This window comes from Hypanus sabinus, chromosome 2, assembly GCF_030144855.1.
Source record: "Hypanus sabinus isolate sHypSab1 chromosome 2, sHypSab1.hap1, whole genome shotgun sequence".
NCBI classification, from domain to species: domain Eukaryota; kingdom Metazoa; phylum Chordata; class Chondrichthyes; order Myliobatiformes; family Dasyatidae; genus Hypanus; species Hypanus sabinus.
The window spans coordinates 51885628-51908521 of NC_082707.1; the positions used below are offsets into that span (position 1 = coordinate 51885628).

The following is a 22894-nucleotide window of genomic DNA, read 5'->3' on the forward strand; positions in this document are numbered from 1 at the left end:
GTCTACTCCGCCATTCCATCGTGGCTGATCTCGGTTCCCGTTCAATCCCATACACCTACCTTCTTGCCATAACCTTTGATGCCCTGACCAATCAGGAAATGATCAATTTTTGCTTTAAGTATTCCCATGGTCTAGGCATCCATGGCTGTCTGTGGCAGAACATTCCACTAATTCCCCACTCTCTGGCTAAAAAACAGTTCCTCCTTACCTCTATCCTCAAGGCTCTCCCCTCAATATTGAGGCTGTGCCCTCTATTTCCTCTCCACATCCACCTTATCTAATCCTTTCAACATTCAGTAGGTTTCAGTGAGATTTCTCCCTGCCCACACCATCCTTCTAAATTCAGTAAGCACAGGCCCAAAGCTGCCAGCCGCGCCTCATAAGTTAACTCCTTCATTCCCAGAATCATCCCCGTGAACTTCCTCTGGACTCTTTCCAATGATATCATATCCTTTCTGAGATATGGGGCCCAAAACTCCAAGTGTGACCTGACTAGTATCTTATAAAGCTTCATCATTATCTACTTGTTTTTATATTCCACGCTAAGTCTTGGAGTTTAGTGATGTGTTTCAAAGGGGTGATAGTGTTGAATGCCGAGCTGATTTCTATAAAGAGCATCCAGATGTCTGCATCTTTGTCCAGGTGTTCCAGAGCTGATTGAAGTTATGAGAAGGATGCCAAAGATTATACAGTAGACACAGATGGTTTAAGTAGGTGGCCAAAATATAATGCAGGGGACATGTTTGCTCAGGTCCCCATTGTACATGGGCACATTTCACGTGTAGTTGAATATTGGCCTTCTTCGTAAAGGGGGTGGGAGTGAAAAGTAGGAAAGTACTACCCCTAATCTGCTGCCTGTACACTCATAACTGCATGGCCAATGCCTGTTCTAACTCCACCTACAAGTTTCAGATGATTCTACTGATGTGGTCTGTGTCTCCAGTAACTATGGGTTGGAGTACAGGAAGGAGATAGAGTGCAGTGACATGGATTCATGACAACAACATTTCCCTCAATATCAGCAAAACAAAAAAGCTGTTTATTAACTTCAGGAAGAGGGGCGGTGTACATGTTCTTGTCTACATCAACAATGCTCAGGTAATGAGAGTTGAGAGCTCCAAGTTCCTCAGAGTGAACAACACATGTCCTGTTCCAACCACATTGGTGCCACAGCGAAGAAAACTCATCACCTCTGCAAAAGGAACGTGGCGTTTTTCCTTTGACCCTCACCAATTTTTATTGACCCATCATTTAAAAGCGTCCTGTCTAGATGCGTCATGGCCCATAACCGCGATAAGCTGCAGAGTTGTGGATACTGTTCAGCACATCGTGGAAACTAGCCACCCCTCCAGGGACTCTCTCAACACTTCTCACTACCTTCGTAAAGTAGCCAGTATCCCACCCACTGCAGGCATTCTCTCTTCTCTGTGCAGAAGATACAAAAGCCTGAAAGCACATACCATCAGGCTCGAGGACAACTTCTATCACACTGGTATGAGATTATAGAATGTACCTTAATGCAGTAAGATGGATGTGACCTTCCAATATACCTTGTTCTGAACTTGCACCTTTTTGTCTACCTGTACTGCACCTCCTCTAAACTCTTAACACTTTATTCTGCACTCTTGTTTTACTTTGTGTGCTACCTCAGTGCTGTATTGAATGTGAGTATGGATGGTAAGCAAGACAAGTCTTCATTGTGCCTTAGTACATGTGACAATAACAAACCGATTTACAAAGAGCTTTGTATTGGTGAAAGCCCATTCAAAATCACCACATATAATTTTTTTTCCCTTATTTAAAGAAAAGTACAATTGGATTGAAAGAGTTCAGAGAATGTCATTACATGAGGGGGTTTAGAATGAGGAAAGTTTAAGCAAGCAGGCACTGTAACCATTGAAGTTTAGAAGAATTAAAGTGATCCTGAATTCTAGGGGAATTGACAAGGTAGGTGCTGAGGTTGTTTCCCTTTTGGGGGCATCTAGAACTGGGAGCATATTTTAAGAATAAGGGATCATGTATTTAGAAAGGAGTTGAGGACATTTTTATTTGATTGTTCTTATTCTCTGGAATTCTCTACCTAGCTCAGGATGAATCTTTGGATATATTAATATCTGAACTCGATGTATTTTGGATTGCTAGGTGAGTAGAGAGTTGTAAATGAGCAGGAAAATGGAGTTAAGGAGAAGGTCAGATTAACCATGATCTGTTTAATAGAGAAGCAGGCTTGAGGGCAACACTACCCTTTCCTGATTTTGCTTCTTTCACTGCTGTGAATGTAAGAATATTTGGTATTGCTTACAGTCTTTTAAATCACATTGATTATGAAACAAAAACCTGGCCTGCTTATTACGAAAGATTTCAAGAGCATGTGCAAATAGCAGCCCAATTTGAAATGTTTAAATATTGATAAAGCAGTTGCACTGTAATCTAATTGTATAATTCCATCCTCCTTGCATCTTCCTTCATCTGACTGCTGCTTTTATTTCTATCCTTAGCTGGTGAATGAACAGCAGGAGAGTCGACCCCTCCTGAGCCCATCAATTGATGATTTTCTACTTGAAGCAAAAGCTGACAGAGTTTCTCGTACGACGACTTCAAATACAGCAGGTGACCATTAGCATAAGTATTACAAGACTAAAGGATCTCCCTAATAATAATTAAAATTATGTTTTCCCGGTGACAATCCAGTATATTGCTTTACTGGAGATCAATATGCTACAAACAACATAATTAGCCTCTGTTTATGGAAATTAGAGATAAATCATATGATTAGTATGTAATTAGTAGATAATAACCTTGTTTATTGATGTCATTAATACTCAATTATTGAAATTTTGTGTATAGAATGCAATCTGACCCTGGAAAATATGTCTTGTGTAGGCATTATAAATAGAAGCAAGCCATCCAGTCTTAAGTAATCTGTGTGGCTTTCATCCTCCACGTGAAAGGAACCTAATCTTTCATGAGCCCACTGTCTTCGTGTCTTCAGCTACAGATTTGCCCTGTCTTAACTGCCAGCCGGGTATCTGCTTCAGTCACTAAATTTCATATTACTCTGTTTATGAAAGGTGCCAGGAAATTGCTTCTTTCTGAGGAATTTATGGCATTAAAATATCAGTGTGGGTCACCCTAATGGTGATTGTAGAACTTGCATTAAAAGCGAGAGCTGCACATTAGGAGATTTACAGAACCGTGTTGCTGGGTTTCACTTTGCCAAAGTGAATCTGATATTTGAAGTTTCAGCTCTGCATTCTTGATTGATGTGTTGCAAGTTCCTGTAGCCTTAGTGGAACTTTTTGATGGGTATTAAGAGGCCCAAAAATGTGCAAAATTGCTTTAATTCAGATTAACCCCATCTTGCACAGTAGTCTTTTGCTGAACGGTTCCTCGGCCGAATGCTTTCCCCATAACACCTCTGTTTATCTTCAATCATTGAAGACTGTCAGAGGAGGTCAATTGAGTGGGATCTCAGGGGTCCAGAGTAGGCAGCAATCAATCAATTACTCATTGCAGACTCCATTTGTTCCTGTCCATCAGTTCTGAAAGAACCACTAGAAGTTGCCTGGGATGGAGCATTTTCAGATATGAGAGGAGCTGGAGGCCTGGGTTTGTTTTTCTAGATGTAGAAATAGCTTGGATTTGGAAGGCCTTATTATGACGGGGATGGTGGCGTTAGATCGCAAGAAACTTTTTCCCCAGAGTAAAGAGTCTAAAATCAGAGGGTGTACATTTAAGTGAGTATTAAGAGGTGTAGAGGGGATTTGAGGATATTTTTCTATTTAAGGATGGTTGGAATACTGTCTCTGAGGGTACATTTAAATATCTGCAAAAGCTCTTGAACTACCAAAGCATAGAAGGCTATGGGTTAAGCACTGGAAACTGTGGTTAATATATTTGGGTATTTGATAGTCGGCATGGAAATGAGCCTGAAAGATATTTTTGTGCATTTCATAACCGTATAATTAGAACATATAAAGATAGAATTGAAATGCTTCCTTTTATGCAATTAATGCAACAGGTGAAATTGGTAGAGATTTCTTTATTTTTTTTAGTTGTTGCAAATTAATGTAGCTGAAAGGGGTTTGTCATTTGTTTTTTACAAGGGACACAAGACACATTTAAAATGAGCATCGACATGTAGTTTTACTAGAGATTGCAGATGTTGGAACCTAGAGCAACACAATCTGCCAGAAGAACTCCGCCACCCACCACCACACTCCATTCCCCCAGGCCCTCTTCATCCATCTTTGGCCACTTCCTTCTCTTCCATCCACCAGCTTCACACACAGGTCCGCTCCACCCCAAATCCTACCTTGCATCTGGCTCCAACCTTCGTTCATATCTCCCTTCTTGAACAGTTCCCATTTTCACCTCCTTTACTGATCAGAGTCCAGCAGTGGATTAGCTTCTTATCTCCCTCCACTTCACACTCGCCTCGTCCCACCTTGCTCCATCTCGAAACACACAAACAGTGCTGGAGGAACTCAGCAGGTCAGGTACCATTCAAGGGGAAGAATAAATAGTCAACATTTTGGGCTCATGATGAAGGGTCTCGACCCAAAACATCAACTGTTTATTCCCCATAGACGCTGCCTTACCTGCTGAATTCGTCCAGCATTTTGTGTAGGTTCCTCAACATTTCCAGCATCTGTAGATTCTCTTGTGTTTATGATTTTCCTAGCTGTTTATCTTTTTGATCTTTTTCCACTCTCTCTTTGTCTCCATCTGTTATTCACCAATCTTTCACACCACCCCTACCTACACTCGTCCTCAGTTCACTGATGCCTCAGAGTGCACTCTTGTCACTCTCCTCCTCTCGATGCTGGCCAACCTGCCTTTCCACTCTCAGTCCTAATGCAGGGTTTTGACCCAAAGCGTCAATAATTTCTTTCTTTCTATAAATACTGCTTGACCCAATAAGTTCTTCCAGCAGATGGTGTGTGGCTGAACATTTGGTTTGTTATGTGAATAAATGACACTTTATCTTCTTGCAGTTTTTCCAATTTGGTTTGTTGCTCACTTTTTTGTTAATGTTCATGTAGAAACAGGAATGAGATGTCCCTTGTACCTGCTCCTCCATTCAATGAATGTGTGACAACTCTTTTACCTCAGACATCTTGATTCCCTTAATACCCAATCTCAGCCACTGAACCTCTTGGTAGAATTCTATAGCCCTGCAGGTGGAGAATTACCATCCTACTTTAAGGAAAATTATGCTTTTTAAAAAAAAACTAAATTAACCTCTGTTGTTTACTTAATCCATTGGGAAAAGTAAACAGTTCTTGAATTTAATAATTTTCAGGTGAAGTTTAACTTCGAATTCAAATACACCTGTTGTTTGCTGCAATGCAACCAGATTCTAAAATGCACTAAAAAAAAATACCTTCTACTTTAGTGTCTTTACGTCATGACATCGATTTTTTTAAGTTTGTCATTAACATGAAATTAGCAATCAAATGAGAATTGCTTCAGTGTGTTAACACTGGACAACATTTATATGGAAGTTCTTAGTAACTGTAACCTTAGGTATTAAGATGGATGTATAAATGTTTACACACAGGTTTATATGATTACATATAAATAGGGTGGCATAGAGATTAAATTTTTTGGACTAGTATACAGAGGTATGGTCTATTGCTCCAGAGACAGAAATTGACAGAACTTGTTGGGAAATTACTTAAGCAAGTCTGAATTTAAACTGTATGTTCAATGTAAAAACATACAGTATTTGCTTACTGATATTATTCAAGAAAATTAATAGAAACATCCTTAATCTCATCAACCAAGATGCTCAAACAGGGTTGACTCTCAATTGCCAAGTAAAATGGCCTAGCAAGTTATTTGGTTCAAGTACCATTCAGAGATGTAGTTCAATTACCTTGCCAATAACCAAATTTAACATAATGCCTTTTAGAAAACATTCAGGGTTCAGGCGTGGGCTCATACCAGACAAATAACATTTGTGAAACGAGTGCTCGGGCAATGGTCACTGAGAGTGTGACTGGCTGTCTTTGATATTCAGTGACATTATCCTCACTGAATCCTCCACTACCAACATCACTACTGACACCACTGACAGAAACTCAAATGGAGCAAGTCAGCTGTTGTGAATGATTCTTCTGACAACCTCGACCGTTACCACAAGACACAAATCATAAGCTGGAAAGCTGGATCAATTGTCTCCCTGAGCCATTCCAAAATAACTCAAAAAAAAGTTCAGCATGGTACAAGATTGTGGTGAACTACATATATCTGTCTGGACATGCCTCCCCCCACCCCCTGACTGCTCCTGTGGCTCCTCCCACAGACCCCGGTATAAAGGCGATTGGAGAGACAGCCCCGGTCTCAGTCTCCAGGATGTAGTGTGGTGGTCAATTTCTGCTTGTTCTTTCTTCCAGCCAATAAAAGCCTGTATCTCGCCTCACGTCTCTGAGAGTTGTTGAAGGTGCATCAAAGACAAAGCAACTTGATTGGGACACCATCCACCAGTCAGTCCCTCCAGCCAAGTGGACGCTGTGTATACCATGCACTAAATGTCACATGGTTACTCACTTCTGCTAGTCCAACAACACCTCCCAGATACACAACCTGTAACTCCAAGGATAGGGTCTTCAGGCACCATCATCTGCACATCCCCCTGCCAAGCACACCCACTTCTGATTTGGAAGTGATAATTTGTGTATTATCGCTTGATCTGAATCCTGGAACTCTCTGCCAAACAGCACGGTGGGGGCACTATCATCAGAAAGATAGCAAGGACCATTGTGGCTGGACAGTATACACTAGCATTGCCATGATGTACAGATACAGAAAAAAATTAATTGAAAGAATTAAGTATGAGCTGAAATCATTCAGCTCATGGCAACTCTGTGTAAGATGATTCAGTTCCCTTGCAGTGTCTCTTTATTGTTTTTCCCTGAGGTATTTGTCCACATTTCCAGCACTCTTTCAAGAATTGCATTCTAGATAATTAATTGCTGCATGTAAACACTTGTCCTTATGTTTTCTAAGTTTAGTTGATCTCTTTAATATATTGCTGTCCAGTGTTTGACCTTTCTAACAGTGGGTAAATTACTTTATTTGCTATTTAGGCAATGATATTGAACATATCAATCAAATTTTCTCTCAACCTTATCTGCACTAAATAGTGCTGAGTCATCTTCACCAGTCTGCTTGCTTTCCAGAAGTCCCACAATCCTGGAACTATTTGAGTGAACCTTTTCTGAACCTTACTTGAGGTCTTAACATCCATCCTATTGTGTCCAAAATTTGCACACAAGATGGTCAAGGTGGTGTTTTTCAGAACACTCATATAGTAGCAAGCAGCAAGCAACAATCCTATTGCTAGGAAGCAAAGAACAATCATGATAATGACCTCCCCAGGCAAGACGGTTAAGACGTGTGAGGTTGCATTAACAATCAGACTAGTGGCAAGTGTTCTGGTGATTTGTAGTGTCTGATCTTGCTTGTACCCTTGGACAGATAAGGTCTCGGGTGACCTTGTGTTTCCTATAGCTACCTGTGATGTTTCTGATGCCTGCTGTTCAGCAAGTGAAGTATTAGGTGTGGTCAGTTTGAAGTGCAGAAACGTAGGTGAACATACAGGAAGGCTCACTATTAAACATGAGCAGTGTGCAGAGGAGGCAACGCCTTTGGAACTGTCTGTCGAAGGATGCAGGTCAGGTGTTAAGCCTTTAACTGGAACAGTTAGGCTGAATAAAATGAAAAAGCATTCATTTCGAGAGGACTAGAATATAAAAGCAAAGAAGTAATGCTGGGCCTTTATGAGGTATTGGTCAGACCACACTTGGAGTATTATGAGCAATTTTGGGTCCCTTATCTAAGACAGGTTGTGCTGGCATTGGAGAGAATGAAGAGTATGTTCGAGAACAATCCTGGAAATGAAAGGGTTAATTTGATGGCTTTGAATCTGTACTCATTGGAGTTTGAAAGAATGGCGGGGGGGGGGGGGGATCTCATTGAAACCTAACGAATATTGAAAGGTCTTGATAGAGTGGATGTGTTTCTCTGAGTACAAATTCACACACGTCTTTATTGCTTTGCCAGTGGAGATTAGGGACGAGGCTACTCTTGCTCTTCAGCTGTGAGATCACTCCAGGCTACTGATCGCTGTCACACGTTGATACCTGCTGCTGCCTTGGCGGGGTTCACTCAAATGTTGTACTTGGAGAGAGAACAATATCTGCTTTTCCGTCAGGCCACTGGAGCAGTAGAGCCAGTTGCAGGCACGGAGAACATGCCAATGTCCATGCATCGCTACTAACAACACCTGGAGGGTCTTGCTGGTTCTCATGGCAGATCCGATGTCACCAGGCTGTTGGTGGTCTGCCTAACTCTGGCTCTTTCCTTTGCCCTCCCAGCACTGCAACATCCTCTCATTCATGGTATCCTCCCTGAAGTTTGGAAGGATGTTGCTTGTATGGAACTAAGTGAATTTAAAAGCTGGTTGCAGACATAATAACAACAGCAGAAATGTGCAGTTCTTCAATGGAGAATGGCTCACTTAAACCGACAAAGGCAGTTTCAATGTAAAAGCCTAATAGTGTTCTTCTGGGAAGCTAGCATTTAAAGTTCTTGCTCAATACAGATCTTATAAATGGTTCAGATTACCTGTGATAGTGGCTTTAAAAAACATGTGGGTTAATTTCTGGGTCCAGATTGATCTAACATTTATCAACATGAAAGACCCTCCCCCCCCACCCCTGACTGATATACATAATTTAAAGGATTTGGGTATCTTTTACTGTTTCCAATCCTCTTGGCAGTTTGAGATATGTATGAGGAGCAGTGACATAGGGGGAAGGTTTGTCACTGAGCAAAACCTAATGTTCAGAAAAATGAATATTTAGATTTTCATCCTTTTGCAGGCTGCTTTTGAGTGCACGTCTGAATTCAAAATAATTTTATTTTCAAAGTACATATATGTCAACATATATACTACCATTTTCTTGCAGGCATTCACAGTGGAACAGAGAAGTGTAATAGAATCAATGAAAAACTACACACAAAAACTGACAAACAGCCAATGTGCAAAAAAAAACTACACATTTAAAAAAAATGAATAAGGATCTAATACTGAGAACATGATTTATAGAGTCCTTGAAAGAGAGTTCATAGTTTGTGGAATCAATTCAGATTTGAGGTGAGTGAGGTTATCCACACTGGTTCAGGAGCCTGAAGGTTGAAGGGGTAATAACTGTTCAGAACTGGTACATTCACTCCCTGCGAGTGCTTCTTGTGTGTGATCTTGCCTAACACAAGGTGACAGGGATGTGGTGTCTAGGAACCAGACGTGACACGTTCATTATGTTGTGCTGTCTATATCTGAACCACCAGACTAAACCACAGCTGCTGGGAGATTCAGACTTCCCCAGATGATCTGACTCTCTTTGCACCACCAAAACGTGACTTTGAAAATTGTGCTGCAACACATTTGAAACAACACTTTCACTACCTGTGATGATACAGAGGAACCAAGCAATGTGTCGTAACACGTGGCTCCAAATTCATGATGGTCTGCATTTATGGAAGCTTGTCCCTTGCCAGAAATAATAGTCATAGAGACAGCCAGCATGGAAGCAGACCCTTTCACACAACCCATGCAGGCCAACCAAGATTTCTACTCAAGACAGTCCTCTTCGTCTGTATTTCAAAGCTCAAAGTACGCTTAATATCAAGGTACATAAATATCACCATATAGAATGTATATAGTATGTATATAGAATTAATGAAAAACTACACACAGACTTAGAAACAGCCAGTATGCAAAAGAAGACAAATGTGCAAAATTTTAAAAAGTAAATTGTGAATTGTGGAGTCCTTGAAAGTGAGTCCATAGGTTGTGGAATCATTTCAGAGTTGAGGCAGTTGAGGAAATCCATGTTGGTACAGGAGCCTGATGGTTGAAGGATGACAGCTGTTCTTGAACCTGGTGGTATGGGGTCTAAGGATCCCATACCTCTTTCCTGATAGTAGCAGAAAGAAGAGAGCATAGCCTGGATGGTGAGGGCTTTCATGATGGACGCTGTGGCAGTGCTTCTTGTAGATGTGCTCAATGACAGGGAGGGTTTTACCTCTGATGTACTGGGCTTCATCCACCACACCTTGTAGGCTTTTCCGTTCTTGGACATTGATGTTGCCACACCATGCTGTGATGCAACTTGTCAGGATACTCTCCTCTTGCACTTACAGAAGTTTGTCAAAGTTTTAGATGACATGCTGAATGTGCGCAAACTTCTAAGAAACTAGAGGTGCTGCCGTGCCTTCTTAGTAATGGCAAGGAATACATTTGGCCCATACCTCTAAACTGATTCCATCCATGTATCTGTACAAATGTCTTTCAAACATTGTACCTACTTCTACCACTTCCTCTGACAGCTTGCTCCATGTATCACCACTCTCCATGTTGTTCTGAAGGTTCTCTTTAAACCTTTCCTCCCTAATTTTAAATCTATGCCCTCTATCTCAGGAAAAGGACTGTGACTCTTCATTTTATCTACTATCCTCATGATTTTATATACCATCTAAAAGGTCACTCTCAGCCTTCTGTGCTCCAGGTAAAATCGTCCTAGCTCATCCAGCTTGTCCTTGTTACCCAAACCTCTCAGTCCCAGTAACATCCTTGTGTTTTCTGCACCCTTTCTAGCTCATGAAAGAGTGTGGAAAAGAGGAATGGGGAAGAGTGTGTTACAATACAAAAGAATCACTCCTGCTACGCAGGCATATAGAGAATTGTGCTATTTTATGCCACTGGGAGAGAAAGGTCCATTTATCAAGAGGATATAGTCCTTTTACTCTCTCCACGCACAAATCATGGCACTTTAATACCCATAACAGCACAAAGTAGATTGGGTATTGCATCTTTACCATGCAACTGCCACTGGTTAACCAACCCAAGATTAGAAAACATACAATCAGTGATCTTTGGCTCAGGTCTGATATGCTCAATGCTTATTTTAAATACAATATATTCTGCAGATGCTGGAAGCCTCAGCAACACTCATCAAAGTGCTGGAGGAACTCAGTAAGTCAGACCTGGTCCTAATGAAGGGTTTTGTCCGGAAACGCTGACTGTTTATTCTTCTCCATGCTGCCAGGCCTGCTGGGTTCCTCCAGCACTTTTTGTGTGTTGCTCTATGCTCATTTAAGGTCTTGGTAGTCATGGTGATGAGACCAGAAGCAGGCCTATCATTGCTAATTAGCACAGTTCTCCTGAGGCCTTTGGCATTTATCCAGTGCTTTGTTAATTAACTATCCACTGAGGCCTGTTGACTTGCAACTGAACTTCAGCTCAAGGCCCTATCTTTTCTCTAAAACCTTAAGGCAAAATGCTGATGTCTGAAATTAAAGCTTCAAATTTCAGTGTGTAGTTCAAGAAATCAACTGAGCAAAAGGCACCTACTCATGCAACTTAAACATCAGTCCATTTGATGGATTTGGAACTCAAATGTTTTATTCACAATAAACAACACTGCCCTTGACTGAGGTCTAATGGTCTCATCCCTAAAATTGTCCTTTGTTCAATTAAGGCCTCAGTTACCATGGTTGTGATACCAAGAGCAGCTCATCATTTCCTCTAGCCACATTACTTCAGAAGCTTTCTTCTCCCCTTATCTCACACTCGGTTAATTAACTATCCCCTTGGCCTGCATGTAAAACAACAGATTTACGTCATTGCCAGCTTGCTATTACATGCTTTGTGAACATCTGCATTGTCATCAGGGAGACAGCCGGTGGGGGGGGGGGGGGGGGTACTCTAGAGTTATCCCCTGCTGTCATGGTGACCATCCTGGAGCTAACTTCATTGTCTCTAAATATACTAACACAAATCCTTCTATGCACTTGTAGCTTCCTGTGATGATGGAATTAATCCTAAATAGATGTTCTGGTGACCCATTTGTTTCTTATCCTGGTACTACTGAGTGGAAACTAGATCAAACCACTTTGACAGGGCAGAAATATGCTTCTATCTTGCAATATTCTTGCTGTTATGCAAGTTAATGCTGCAAGCAGTTTCCTCATGTGTGTCATACACAGGAGAGATTCTTTCTGGCTTTCCTCTGTTGCTGATCATGAACCACTTGCAAATGCCAAGCTAATGTCAGGTCAACAACCTGGCTTCTGTGCTGATGAAAAACGAAAAGCATCCACCATTTTCATCCCCTGGCTTTTGTGTGACTTTACCTGCTCTAATACACCCGCAGAGGCTGCAGCATGGCATGGAAAGCCTCTTTCTTTCAGCAGGTCTTCTCCTGGAAGATTGCCATGAGCTGGGCTGAATGACCTGGTTTCTCAACTGGGGCACCTCACAGTTATTTCCTGGCTGGCAGAATGACAGCAACAAGAAGGTCGGTGGATTGGAGGTGGTAAGATACAAATGCCGTGATCCTGAGAGTTAGCTGCAGACTCGTGCACGTAGGAGTTGCTGCCTTATGCCCAGCAATCCCTTAAATTGGAGAATAGTTGTGCTGGCACCCTCAAACTCAGTTCTGAAGACTTGCACCTGGCTGAGCTTCTATTGCAAAGCCCAGATTTTGGATGGATTCAGCTTTGGCTGCAGTGTGATATCTGAAGAATTAGTCGGTGAGCATTGTGTGACGTTTGATTTAAAATATGCTGGCCATCACTTCTACGCTGGAAAAGATGAGCTATAGATTTTGCACAAAGCTTTGCCCTAGGTTGTTGATGGATTTCTTTATATTCTATTACAACATACATTTGTTTTAATCTTTTTCATGTCTCCATTCGCATTTAATTCCTCATGTGAGTCTGCTTAACTTGTGTGTGGCTGCTAGCTGCTACCATCTGGTCTGCTCTTTCACTTTGCCCAGGCTATAAACTCTCATACCTGGTGACTCCGAGCATGTAGTTCTCACCAAGACGTTAACCTCTTTGTGAACAACAGGGCTTTCTACACTGGTGTCTGTAAATGAACAAAAGACTACAAGTCACTAGGATCATTTATGGAAGGGGTGTGGAAGAAATTACAGGCATCTGAGCTTGACTTCAGTAGTGGGAAAGTTTTTGGAAGGTTTTCGAAGGATATATAAGTATATGCATAGACAGAGGCTGATTAGGATTAGTCAACATGGCTTTAAGAGTGGTAAGTTGTCTCTAGCCAATCATATAGAGTTTCTTTTCAAGGAAGTTGCAAGGAAAGGTGATGAAGGCAAGACAGTGAAACTCGGATTGGACATTGGCTTCCCCGAAGAAGCCAGAGAGTGGTTATAGATAGTTGCTTCTCCGATTGGAGAGTGCTGGGTCTGTTCTTTGCCATCCCTATGAATAATCTGTGGATGGTAAAGTGGTAAATTGGATCATCAAATTTGTAGATGACACCAAGATGTGGGGTATAGTGGACAGCAAGGAAGACTATCAAAGTTGCAGCATGATCAGGACCAGATGGTGAAATGTGCTGAAAAATGGCAGATGGAATTTAATGGAGAGAAATGAGAGATGTTGTTCTTTAGGAGGATCAAGCGGGGTAGGTCTTACACAGTGGGAAGTAGGGCACTGAGGAATGCAGTTGAACAGAGGAAACTGGTAATACAGATCCATACGTTCCTTGAAACTGTTGTCACGGGTAGATAGGGTCATAAATAAATCTTTTGACAAATAGGCCTTCATAAAGCAATGTGTTGAGTACAGGAGTTGGGATGTTATGTTGAGATTGCATAAGATGTTGTTGAGGCCTAATTTGGAGTATCGTGGCCAGTTTTGGTCACTTACCTACAGGAAAGATGGCAATAAGAATGAAAGAATGCAGAGGAAAATTTACAAGGATATTGCTGGATCTTGAGGACTTGAGTTATAGGGAAAGATTGAATAGGATAGGGCTTTATTTCCTAAAACATAGAATACTGAGGGGAAATTTGATAGAGGTATACAAAATTATTTGGGGCATAGATAGGGTAAAGACAAGCAGGTTTTTTTGTCCGCTAAGGTTGGGTGAGACTAGATCTAGAGGTCATGGGTTAAAGGTGAAATGCTTAAGGGAGAATTCCTTCACTAAGTGGGTGGTGAGAGTGTGGAACAAGCTGCCAGCGCAAGTGGTAGATGCAGGTTCGATTTAAGAGAAATTTAGATAGGTACTTGGATAGGAAGGGCTGTTGTCCAGGTGCAGGTTGATGGGACTAGACAGATTAATGGTTTGGCATAGACTAGATGGACCGAGAGGCCTGTTTCTGTGCTGTAGTGTTCTATGACTGTTTTAAATCCTGAACAGTTGAAGCAAAATATCCCTTCCTTATACTTCCTTCCTCTTATAATAAAGCCAAAGTTCTAATGTGTTTTGTAATTACTATCTAAATACAGACAATACTTTGTCTTCGGGGTGCCCTTTTGATGTGATGTATATTCCAGCAACAATATAGTCTGTAATTCACATCCAGGTGTGAAATAAGGCATCCATAGCTTTTATCTAAAAATGCGTGTTGTTCAGTATTGCCAGTGTTCTGCTTTATCTGCCAGTAAGATAAGAAGAATGATTTCTGTTCCTCTTCAAGCTGCGTCTCACCTTCAAATTTGGCTTTGATTAGGAGAGTTTTGATTGAATCTGTTGATACAAAAGAGATCCCATGGTGAAGTTCTGTGGCAACCAACAGTTTAGTAAGTGCTAGTAAAATGAGAAAGAAAATGGAATAACTAGAGGGGTTCCTCAAGGAGAGATTCTCACTGAAACTTTGGTAGAAGATGCAGGAGGGAAGAATTTGAATCTTTGGATACTCTGAGGTAAAGCAAACTGCTTGTAATTTATGAAGCCATAGCATTTAGGTTAGTGAGGGTATCTTAATCTATCAAAGTCTACATTCATATTGAGAGAGTGCAAGCCCCTAATTAAAAACCAATTGTTAAAAGCCTTGCAATTAATTTTACCCCACAATCTCTTAGACTTATTAATGGGTAAACAATAAATAATTCTGTTCATTTAGCATTAAATTATTTAATTCCTCAGGGTAATTTGATAAATAGACGTGAAACTCTGTAGTTGGGCAAGTGAACAGCAAGTAGCAAAAAGATGTATTTAAGTAAGCTTTATCTGGTATATATTAAATGGGTTTTATCTGAAGCTATATGGAGAACAATAATTGCATATTCATAAAATATTGATGTTATTGTAACTATATTGACAGTATAGTCATAAACAATAGAGATTATGCAGATTCCGGAAATCCAGAGTTAACGCACAAAATGTTGGAGGAACTCAGGAGGTGCTGCCTGACTAAAGTTACTCCAGCATTTTGTCTATTGTCAGCGCTTTACCCGTGTTTCTTTAGTTTTTGTATGATGAAATTAAGATGTGATAAGTGTTCACGTTGTTGTCATCAAAACCAAAATTTTTCTCGGCCTTTCACCATGTCAAATGTTATCGGGCAAGATTTGTCCTTGAGATAATGAAGTTCTTAAACAATTAATATATTTTCAGTTAATCCACTTAATAAGCAAGTGAAACTTCTTTGAGATGTTTTTAGTGGTAACTAACCGCCATTCATAAAATCAAGTCTGCTTTAGAACACAAAATGCTGGCAGAATCCAGCAGGCCAGACAACATCGATGGGAGGAGGTAATGACAATGTTTCGGGCTGAAACCCTTCATCAGGAGTGAAGTAACATGGGATGGTGGAGAGGGGATAAGAAGTGGGGGGGGGAGGGATGAAGTAGAGAGCTGGGAAGTGATAGGCTGGAGGGAAATGGGCTAGGGGGAAGGTGGAGAATTATGGGGAAAAAAAGAGAAAGAAAAGTAGGGCTGGGGGGAGATTATAGTGAGGGGGGAGAAAAGAGAGAGAAAGAGAACCAGACTGAAATAATAGATAGGGATAGAGGTAGGCAGGGGTATCAACGGAGGTCTGGGAGTTGAATGTTCATGCTGGCAGGTAGGAGGCTACCTAGGCGGGAGATAAGGTATTGCTCTATCGACCTGTGTGTGGCCTCATCTTGACGGTAGAGGAGGCCATGGACAGACATATTGGAGTGGGAGTGCTCTGTGGAATTGAAGTGTGTGGCCACAGGGAGATCCTGCCACTGCTGGAGGACTGAGCACCGGTGTTCGGCGAAATGGTATCCCAATCTGCGGCGTGTCTCCCCAATTATAAATGGCCACATCGGGAGCACTGGATCCAGTATATCACCCCAGTTGACTGGCAGGTGAAGTGGTGCCTCACCTGAAAGGACTGTCTGGGACCTGGGATGGTGGTGAGGGAAGAAGTGTGGGGGCAGGTGTAGCACTTCTTCCGTTTGCAGGGATGAGTGCCCGGATGGAGGTCGGTGGGGAGGGATGGAGGGGCTGAATGGACAAGGGAGTCATGTAGGGAGCGATCCCTGTGGAAAGCCGAGACTGCTTTAGAATCTTGTGTTGAATGTAGCTGTGAATTAGTTTGTGGGTTCAAAGGTAACTTATTAAACAATGTGATTGACAAGTGCATTAAGAGGATAATTTTAGCCTTCCGTATGTTTGATTTTACTTCAATAGAATATTAAATCAGACAGCTGTAAAACACTGGTCAGTTCAATTCTGCAGCTTTTCAATAGGCAGGTTAGTTTAAAATTACCCATGTTTAAATGTATTAACCAATCAAATGACAACATTTTGCTCACCTGATGTAAATATTTTGCCTTCCAACAGCTGACAATACTGAAGGACATAACAATGAATGAAGAAATAATTCATGACTGGAATTACATATCAGTTTCTCAAAGAACACGTAGAACAATTGCAGATGTGAAAACAGTATCTTTGTAGCAAAGACAACTATATATGATACAAGTAGTAAACATGATGTATTTTGCTGGTGCACTCCAGCAACAAATCAGCTGAACAATTACACCTATAAACTTATTTTACCTATGTCTTTGGTTTTCCTAAGAGGAGCAGTTCTTTCATCAGAAAGCCTACAGTTGCAGGAAACAGGCTGACAAATTAAGGCAGCAGTGTTGATGGCTGTTCTCTACCCATTAACTTGTCTGAGCATGACCTCCCCACTGGGAGAATGGTGTAAAAGTTTCATTGTGTGTTGTTGAATCTACTTGTAAAATGATTAGATACAGACTTTTATAAAGTCTGTAATATATATCCTAATTATATAACGATATAATTTGTATTATCCTGCTTAATAGTGTTGGATTGGAGTCTCGTCTATTTCATATCAGAAGCCTGATTCAAATGCATGTAATATTCCAACCATTTAAAAAAATGGATGTAAACCTGTGTGGAATATGTTCCTGAAATTACAACATATCTGACGAGCAGAGTCAGAAATTACTCATGAGAAGTAATTTTAAAGATAAAAAGGCTGAAATGCCATTATCAAAATATTTCCACATGAAAACTAATGTAAATCTATTTTACTAGTTGGGCTACTGTTCATTCACTTTTAATAATACCATTTAATATTGCAGTTCTGTCACCAGCTTTGGATCTCCTGGACCTTATGGAGCCAGCTATGACAAGCAGTAATAAGACAAAGAAATCTGATGTTGCCTCAAGAAGTGAAGCAGCTAAAACTGCCTCCTTTAGAAAAGAGCCAGATGACACCGATCTAATCAAAGTAGAAATTGAGCAGAGTACTCAGAGTGTCAAATCCCCACATAGACCATCCCTGGATGCTGGTATGGACCAAATCAATCCTGAATTATTTCATTATATTCTGTCGACATTAACATTATTTTAAGCTTCCCTGCCATGCTGCTTGATCATTTAAATTTTAGGTGACCTACATACAGTTTGCATAAATTGAGCAACCATTCAAGAAAACAAAACTCAGGGTTGTATATGGTGACATATATGTACTTTGATTAAAAATTTACTTTGAACTTTGAACCTAAATCTATGAAAGCTCTGAAATTTAATTCTTAAAAAGGGTCCATAAATTGTTTGTACTCTTGATAGATACTGACTGAAGTTTTCAGATTAATTTTCTGATTAATATTTGGAATTTTCTGAACATGACAATTTTTAATTTTGTATCGATCATTTTCACTTTTGTAATAAGATTGTTGAACTACTTGGTAAATAAAATGAGTAAGTTTTCTTGCAAAAAATTTACATGTATACATTTTCTGCTTTCATTTTATTAATATCCTTTCCTATGTCATAGGTCATACATTGGGCACTTTATAGTAGAAATATGTATATTTGTATATTTCTTGGGCAGTATTGGAGCTTTATATTGTAAGTCTTTTTTGTTACTAAACAAACAAAGTTAGTTTTACTAGACAGAGAAAATGCTGGAATAAGTAACTGAACATAAAGTACAACTAAAGGAAATTACTGCAGATACTTGAAATCAGAATTGGATACCAAGAAATTGTTCACCCTCTTTAGCATAATAAATATGTACTCTGTGTAGTGCCAAGATTTACTCCCATATTGTGAGGGGTTTCAGAATTGGTCACAGATGTATGAAAATTTCATGCTATAGTCAGGACCTTGAAGTAGTACTTGGAACTGCCACACTTGGACTGTCACTAATGTGTTAACTGCAGTTAATTTATCATGCTTAAAGAACTCTTACAGCCACAGTATAACACCAGAAAATCATTACAGCATCCATCATTAGGGACTCCCACCACCTAGGACATAACCTTTTCTCATTGCTACCATCAGATGGTATAGGAGCCTGAAGACACATGCATATTCTCTCTCTCTCACTCTCCCTCACTCTTTGTCTTCCTGGAGTGCTCTCCCTCTCCCGCGCTCTCTCATCCCCCTCTCTCCCCCTCCCCACGTGTGCGTGTGTATTCTTTGTTATAATTTATAGTATATTGTATGTATTGCATTTTATTGCTCCCGCAAAACAACAAATTTCATGGTATATGATTCTGATTCCAAAAAGGTGTAGAGGAGAGACTAATTTGGGGAGGTGAGGTACTCTGCAATCTGTATGCACCTGCTGAGGTGAACTGACTGTTTTGATTTTGAAATTGCAACAGGCTGTGTGCTGATGATCTGTCCTGTGATCACTATGTGCTTGTCATATATGATTTCTTTAAAAGCAGGGAGCTTCATTGAAGTATTAAATATCTTGCAATCAGTAAACAGCAAAGCATGTGGGACATTAGTGTGATGATACGGCCCCTCAACTTCATCTCAGTTCCTAATTCTGCCAGACGGGACAAAGGTTTTTAGGTTCCTTCCCCTCCCCTCCCCCAACCCAAAGTGCTGCAGAACCTGTGGTGTCAGTAATTGCATGACTGGCACCGGGCAGATAGTGGCCATGCTTGGATGGGATGTGCCAAGGTAGTTCTCCCAGCAGCTGTTAGTCAACCTGAAAGTTATCATCAGAGAGGTCCAGCATGTTTTTCATTGAAATATGTGCAAGAGTGACCAATTTCTAGGCTAGAAAATCCAGGACTAACTCAGCTCTGATTGAAATTAGCATTTTGGATTAACATTTATCTGAAGCACCAGACCTGATGGAAACAGGCCTGAAATGTTAAATTCACTAATTTAGCGTTTTAAGTATTATACAGCACAGAAACAAGTCCTTCGGTCTACCACATCAATGCCAATCATTTTGTCCATCTGCACTAATCCCATTTGCCTGCATTAGGTTTGTACCTTTCTATGGCTTGTCTATTTAAGTGTTTGTCTGAATGCCTCTTAAATGTAGTAACTGTATCTGATTCAACCATCTCTTCTGGCTCTGTGTTCTAGATATCTACCTCCTTTTGTGCGCTATGAAAAAATCCGCTCAGTTTCCTTCCTTGCACCTTAAATCTACCCCCTCTTGTTTTGATAGCCCTGCCATAGGAAAATTATTTTGACTATCTGCCTGATCTTGTGGCCCTCTACTGACCATGGATGATGTATCCTGGCTGTCTATATGATACGCAAGCCTGGGTAGCACGATACGGAGAGCGAGCTGTGGCCCACGTAACAGGCTCTCCTTTTCCATGCAGTTGATGCATCCAAAGGAACAGCAGAGGCCAATACAGTTTGTTACCAGCAATGTGTAGGACTGCCTTAGGGACTCCAACTCCAGATTTTTCCTCAGGGCTTACTCCCAAAGCCTTCCTTGTGAGTGGGTATAGCCACAAGGCAGTGGAGGTTTGAGGTGAGAGTTTTCCTTCTCGATAAGCTGCCAACCCACCTGACAAAGCCGATCTGCCCAAAGCAAGTCGTTTTAAGGTGCCAGTAAGCTGCCTCCTTCACTTTAGGGAAAATAGCAATCTTTGTGCTGCAGTAGTCCATCCACTTCAAGGTTTGACGTATTGTGCATTCAGAGATGCTTTTTGGCAAGCCACTGTTGTAATTTGTGGTTAATTGAGTTACTGTCACCTTCCTGTCAGCTTGAACCAGTCTGACCATTCTCCTCTGACCTCTCTCATTACCAAGGCTTCTTCACCCACAGCAACTAATGGGCACCTGTGAACTCACTTTTGTGAACTTCATTTCTGAATGCTATTTGCTTCCTTTTATTGTTTGTACAATTCATTTTTTCTCTGTCTGCACATGTGGTGTTGATGGTCTTCTTATGTTTTAATACGTTTTTTTTTGTTTTGTGGTTGCCTGTAAGGGGACAAACCTCAAGGGTGTATAAAGTTTACATACTTTATATTTACATACTTTGATAATAAATGTTCTTTGAACTTTGAGAACTGCCACTCATTGGATGTGTTTTGTTTCGGTACCGTGCCCTGTAAACTCTCGAGATTATTGTGTGTGGAATAACCCAGGAGATGAGCAGATTCTGAAATGCTCAAACCACCCCATCTGACACCAACAATCACACCATGGTTAAAGTCACTTCGATCACATTTCTTCCCCATTCTAATGTTTGGTCTGAACAACAACTGAACCTCTTGACCATGTCTGCATGCTTTTATGCATTGAGTTGCTGCCACGTAATTGGGTGCTACATATTTGCATTAATGAGCAGATGTACCTAACAAAGTGGCCACAGTGTGTAAGTCCATCCTATCCAATCTCTCTAGTACATTGACATCTTCCCTTGGCCTGATGACATGAGCTGCCCTCTGTGCTTCAGGTGCAGTCTAACCAGTGCTTTGTAAAGTTGCAACACTATGTTCCAACACTTGCATTCCATGCCCTGACCAATGGAGACAAACGTGCTGTAGGTCTCTTCACCACCTTGTCTACCCACTTCACTTTCAGGGGAACTATGGAGTTGGAGTTCTAGTAAGTCTCTGTTCATCAACATTTCTCAGTATAATACTATGCATGTCCCAGTTCTCCAGATACTTCAAACCTGACATAACTTGTCAGGATTAAATTCCATTTGCTAATATTCCACCCGATCTATACCCTCATTCATCATTTTTGTATCAGTACTAAATAAAGGTAATTTTGTATATCTGAAATGCAAGCTCTGATAATAGAACATAGAAAATCTACAGCACAACGTTGTGCTGACCATGTAACCTGCTCTAGAAACTGCCTAGAATTCCCCTACCACTTAGCCCTCTAAGCTCCATGTACCAAAGGATCTCTTAAAAGTCCTTTTTGTATCCGCCTCCACCACCTTCGGCAGCAGTGCATTCCATGCACCCACCACTCTCTGTGTGGAAAAATTTACCCCTGACGTCTCCCTTGTACCTACATGCAAGCACCTTAAAACTATGCTCCTTCGTGTTAGCCATTCAGCCCTGGGGAAAAGCCTCTGGCTCTCCACACGATCGATGCCTCTCATCATCTTATACACTTCTATCATGTCACCTCTCATCCTCCGTTCACTCAACCTATTTTTGTAAGGCTTGCTCTCCAATCCAAGCAACATCCTTGTAAATACCTACTGCACTCTTTCTATAGCATCCACATCCTTCCTGTAATGAGATGACCAGAATGAGCATTTCTAACATTTGTTTTATTGTTGAGAATAGATTAACTGATTAAATAATGCCATGAGCAAAAAAAAATGGTGCTAAAATCCCCAGAGCCTATCCATAGGCTTTAGGTCTACCATGTCTGTACTGATGATCTATTTAATCCCATTTACCTGCATGGAATCCATATCCTTCATTCACTACCTGTTCATGTGTCTGCCTAAATGTTCGTTAAATATCGCTCTCTCCTCTTAGTGTTCCAGGCACCTACCATTCTCTGAGTACATCTCCTCTAAACCTTCACCCTCTTGCTTAAGCCTGTGCTTGTTGATATTTGACATTTCCACCAACTTGCGCCAAACTTTTCACTTCCTTTCTAATTAGAAAGTAAAAGATCTTAATTGAATGTAAATAAAGATTTAACTGTTGCATAAAAATTTAAAAATAGTCCAGATGCAGGGTCTCAACTCAAAACATCGACCAAGCTTTTTCCTTCACGGATACACTTCAAGCCTCTGAATTTTCTTCCTGCAATTTGGTTTTGCTTCAATTGACAGAATCTACAGTTGCTTGTTTCTATAATTTTTAATGATTTTTATTCAAAATAGCTCATTCCGCTTACATGTTGAAGATTTATACTTTGTCAACCAAGAAAGGAAGTTTTTTTAATTCCCTTGTCTGGCAATAACAATGTTTTTTTTCAACTTTGTTTAGTTAGTATCCCACCACGTATAGAGAAGTGGGAAGAAGTGAATTTGCAGAGTGCAAAGACTCCTGAGGAACAATGGGTAACGGAAAGGAGATGTTCCAACAGGATTGCTTCACAGGAGTTCCTCTGGTAAATGTTCTTCTTATTAGTCCCTCATTGCTGCAACCTAATCCTGTGACTGGAAGGTACCACGTGCCTCTGAGATAAATAATCTGAGCTTTTCACTTGTTCTTAGCTCCATGAGAAAGCTCAGGTTCCCTAATCAGACAGAATCCATTCTGATATGAAACCTGCAATATTATTCTTTGCCACTTGCATAATAGAGAACTTAAAGTTAAGTAAATTTAATTCAAACAGCACCGGGTCTGAATGCATATCACA

At 40.7% G+C, this 22894-nt stretch overlaps 1 protein-coding gene across 5 annotated transcripts in view; it reads left to right on the plus strand.

Annotated features, from left to right (window-relative positions):
• The window catches only part of pex5la (peroxisomal biogenesis factor 5-like a), a 163691-nt gene that overhangs the window by 100737 nt on the left and 40060 nt on the right, over positions 1–22894 (plus strand). For 4 of the 5 annotated variants that reach the window (XM_059945808.1, XM_059945813.1, XM_059945817.1 and 1 more), the window contains 3 exons: positions 2499–2610; positions 17419–17628; positions 22519–22642. In XM_059945808.1, the coding sequence (XP_059801791.1) occupies positions 2499–2610; positions 17419–17628; positions 22519–22642 (446 nt within the window). The remainder of the gene's footprint in view (positions 1–2498; positions 2611–17418; positions 17629–22518; positions 22643–22894) is intronic. The other variant, XM_059945820.1, reaches the window with a different exon arrangement.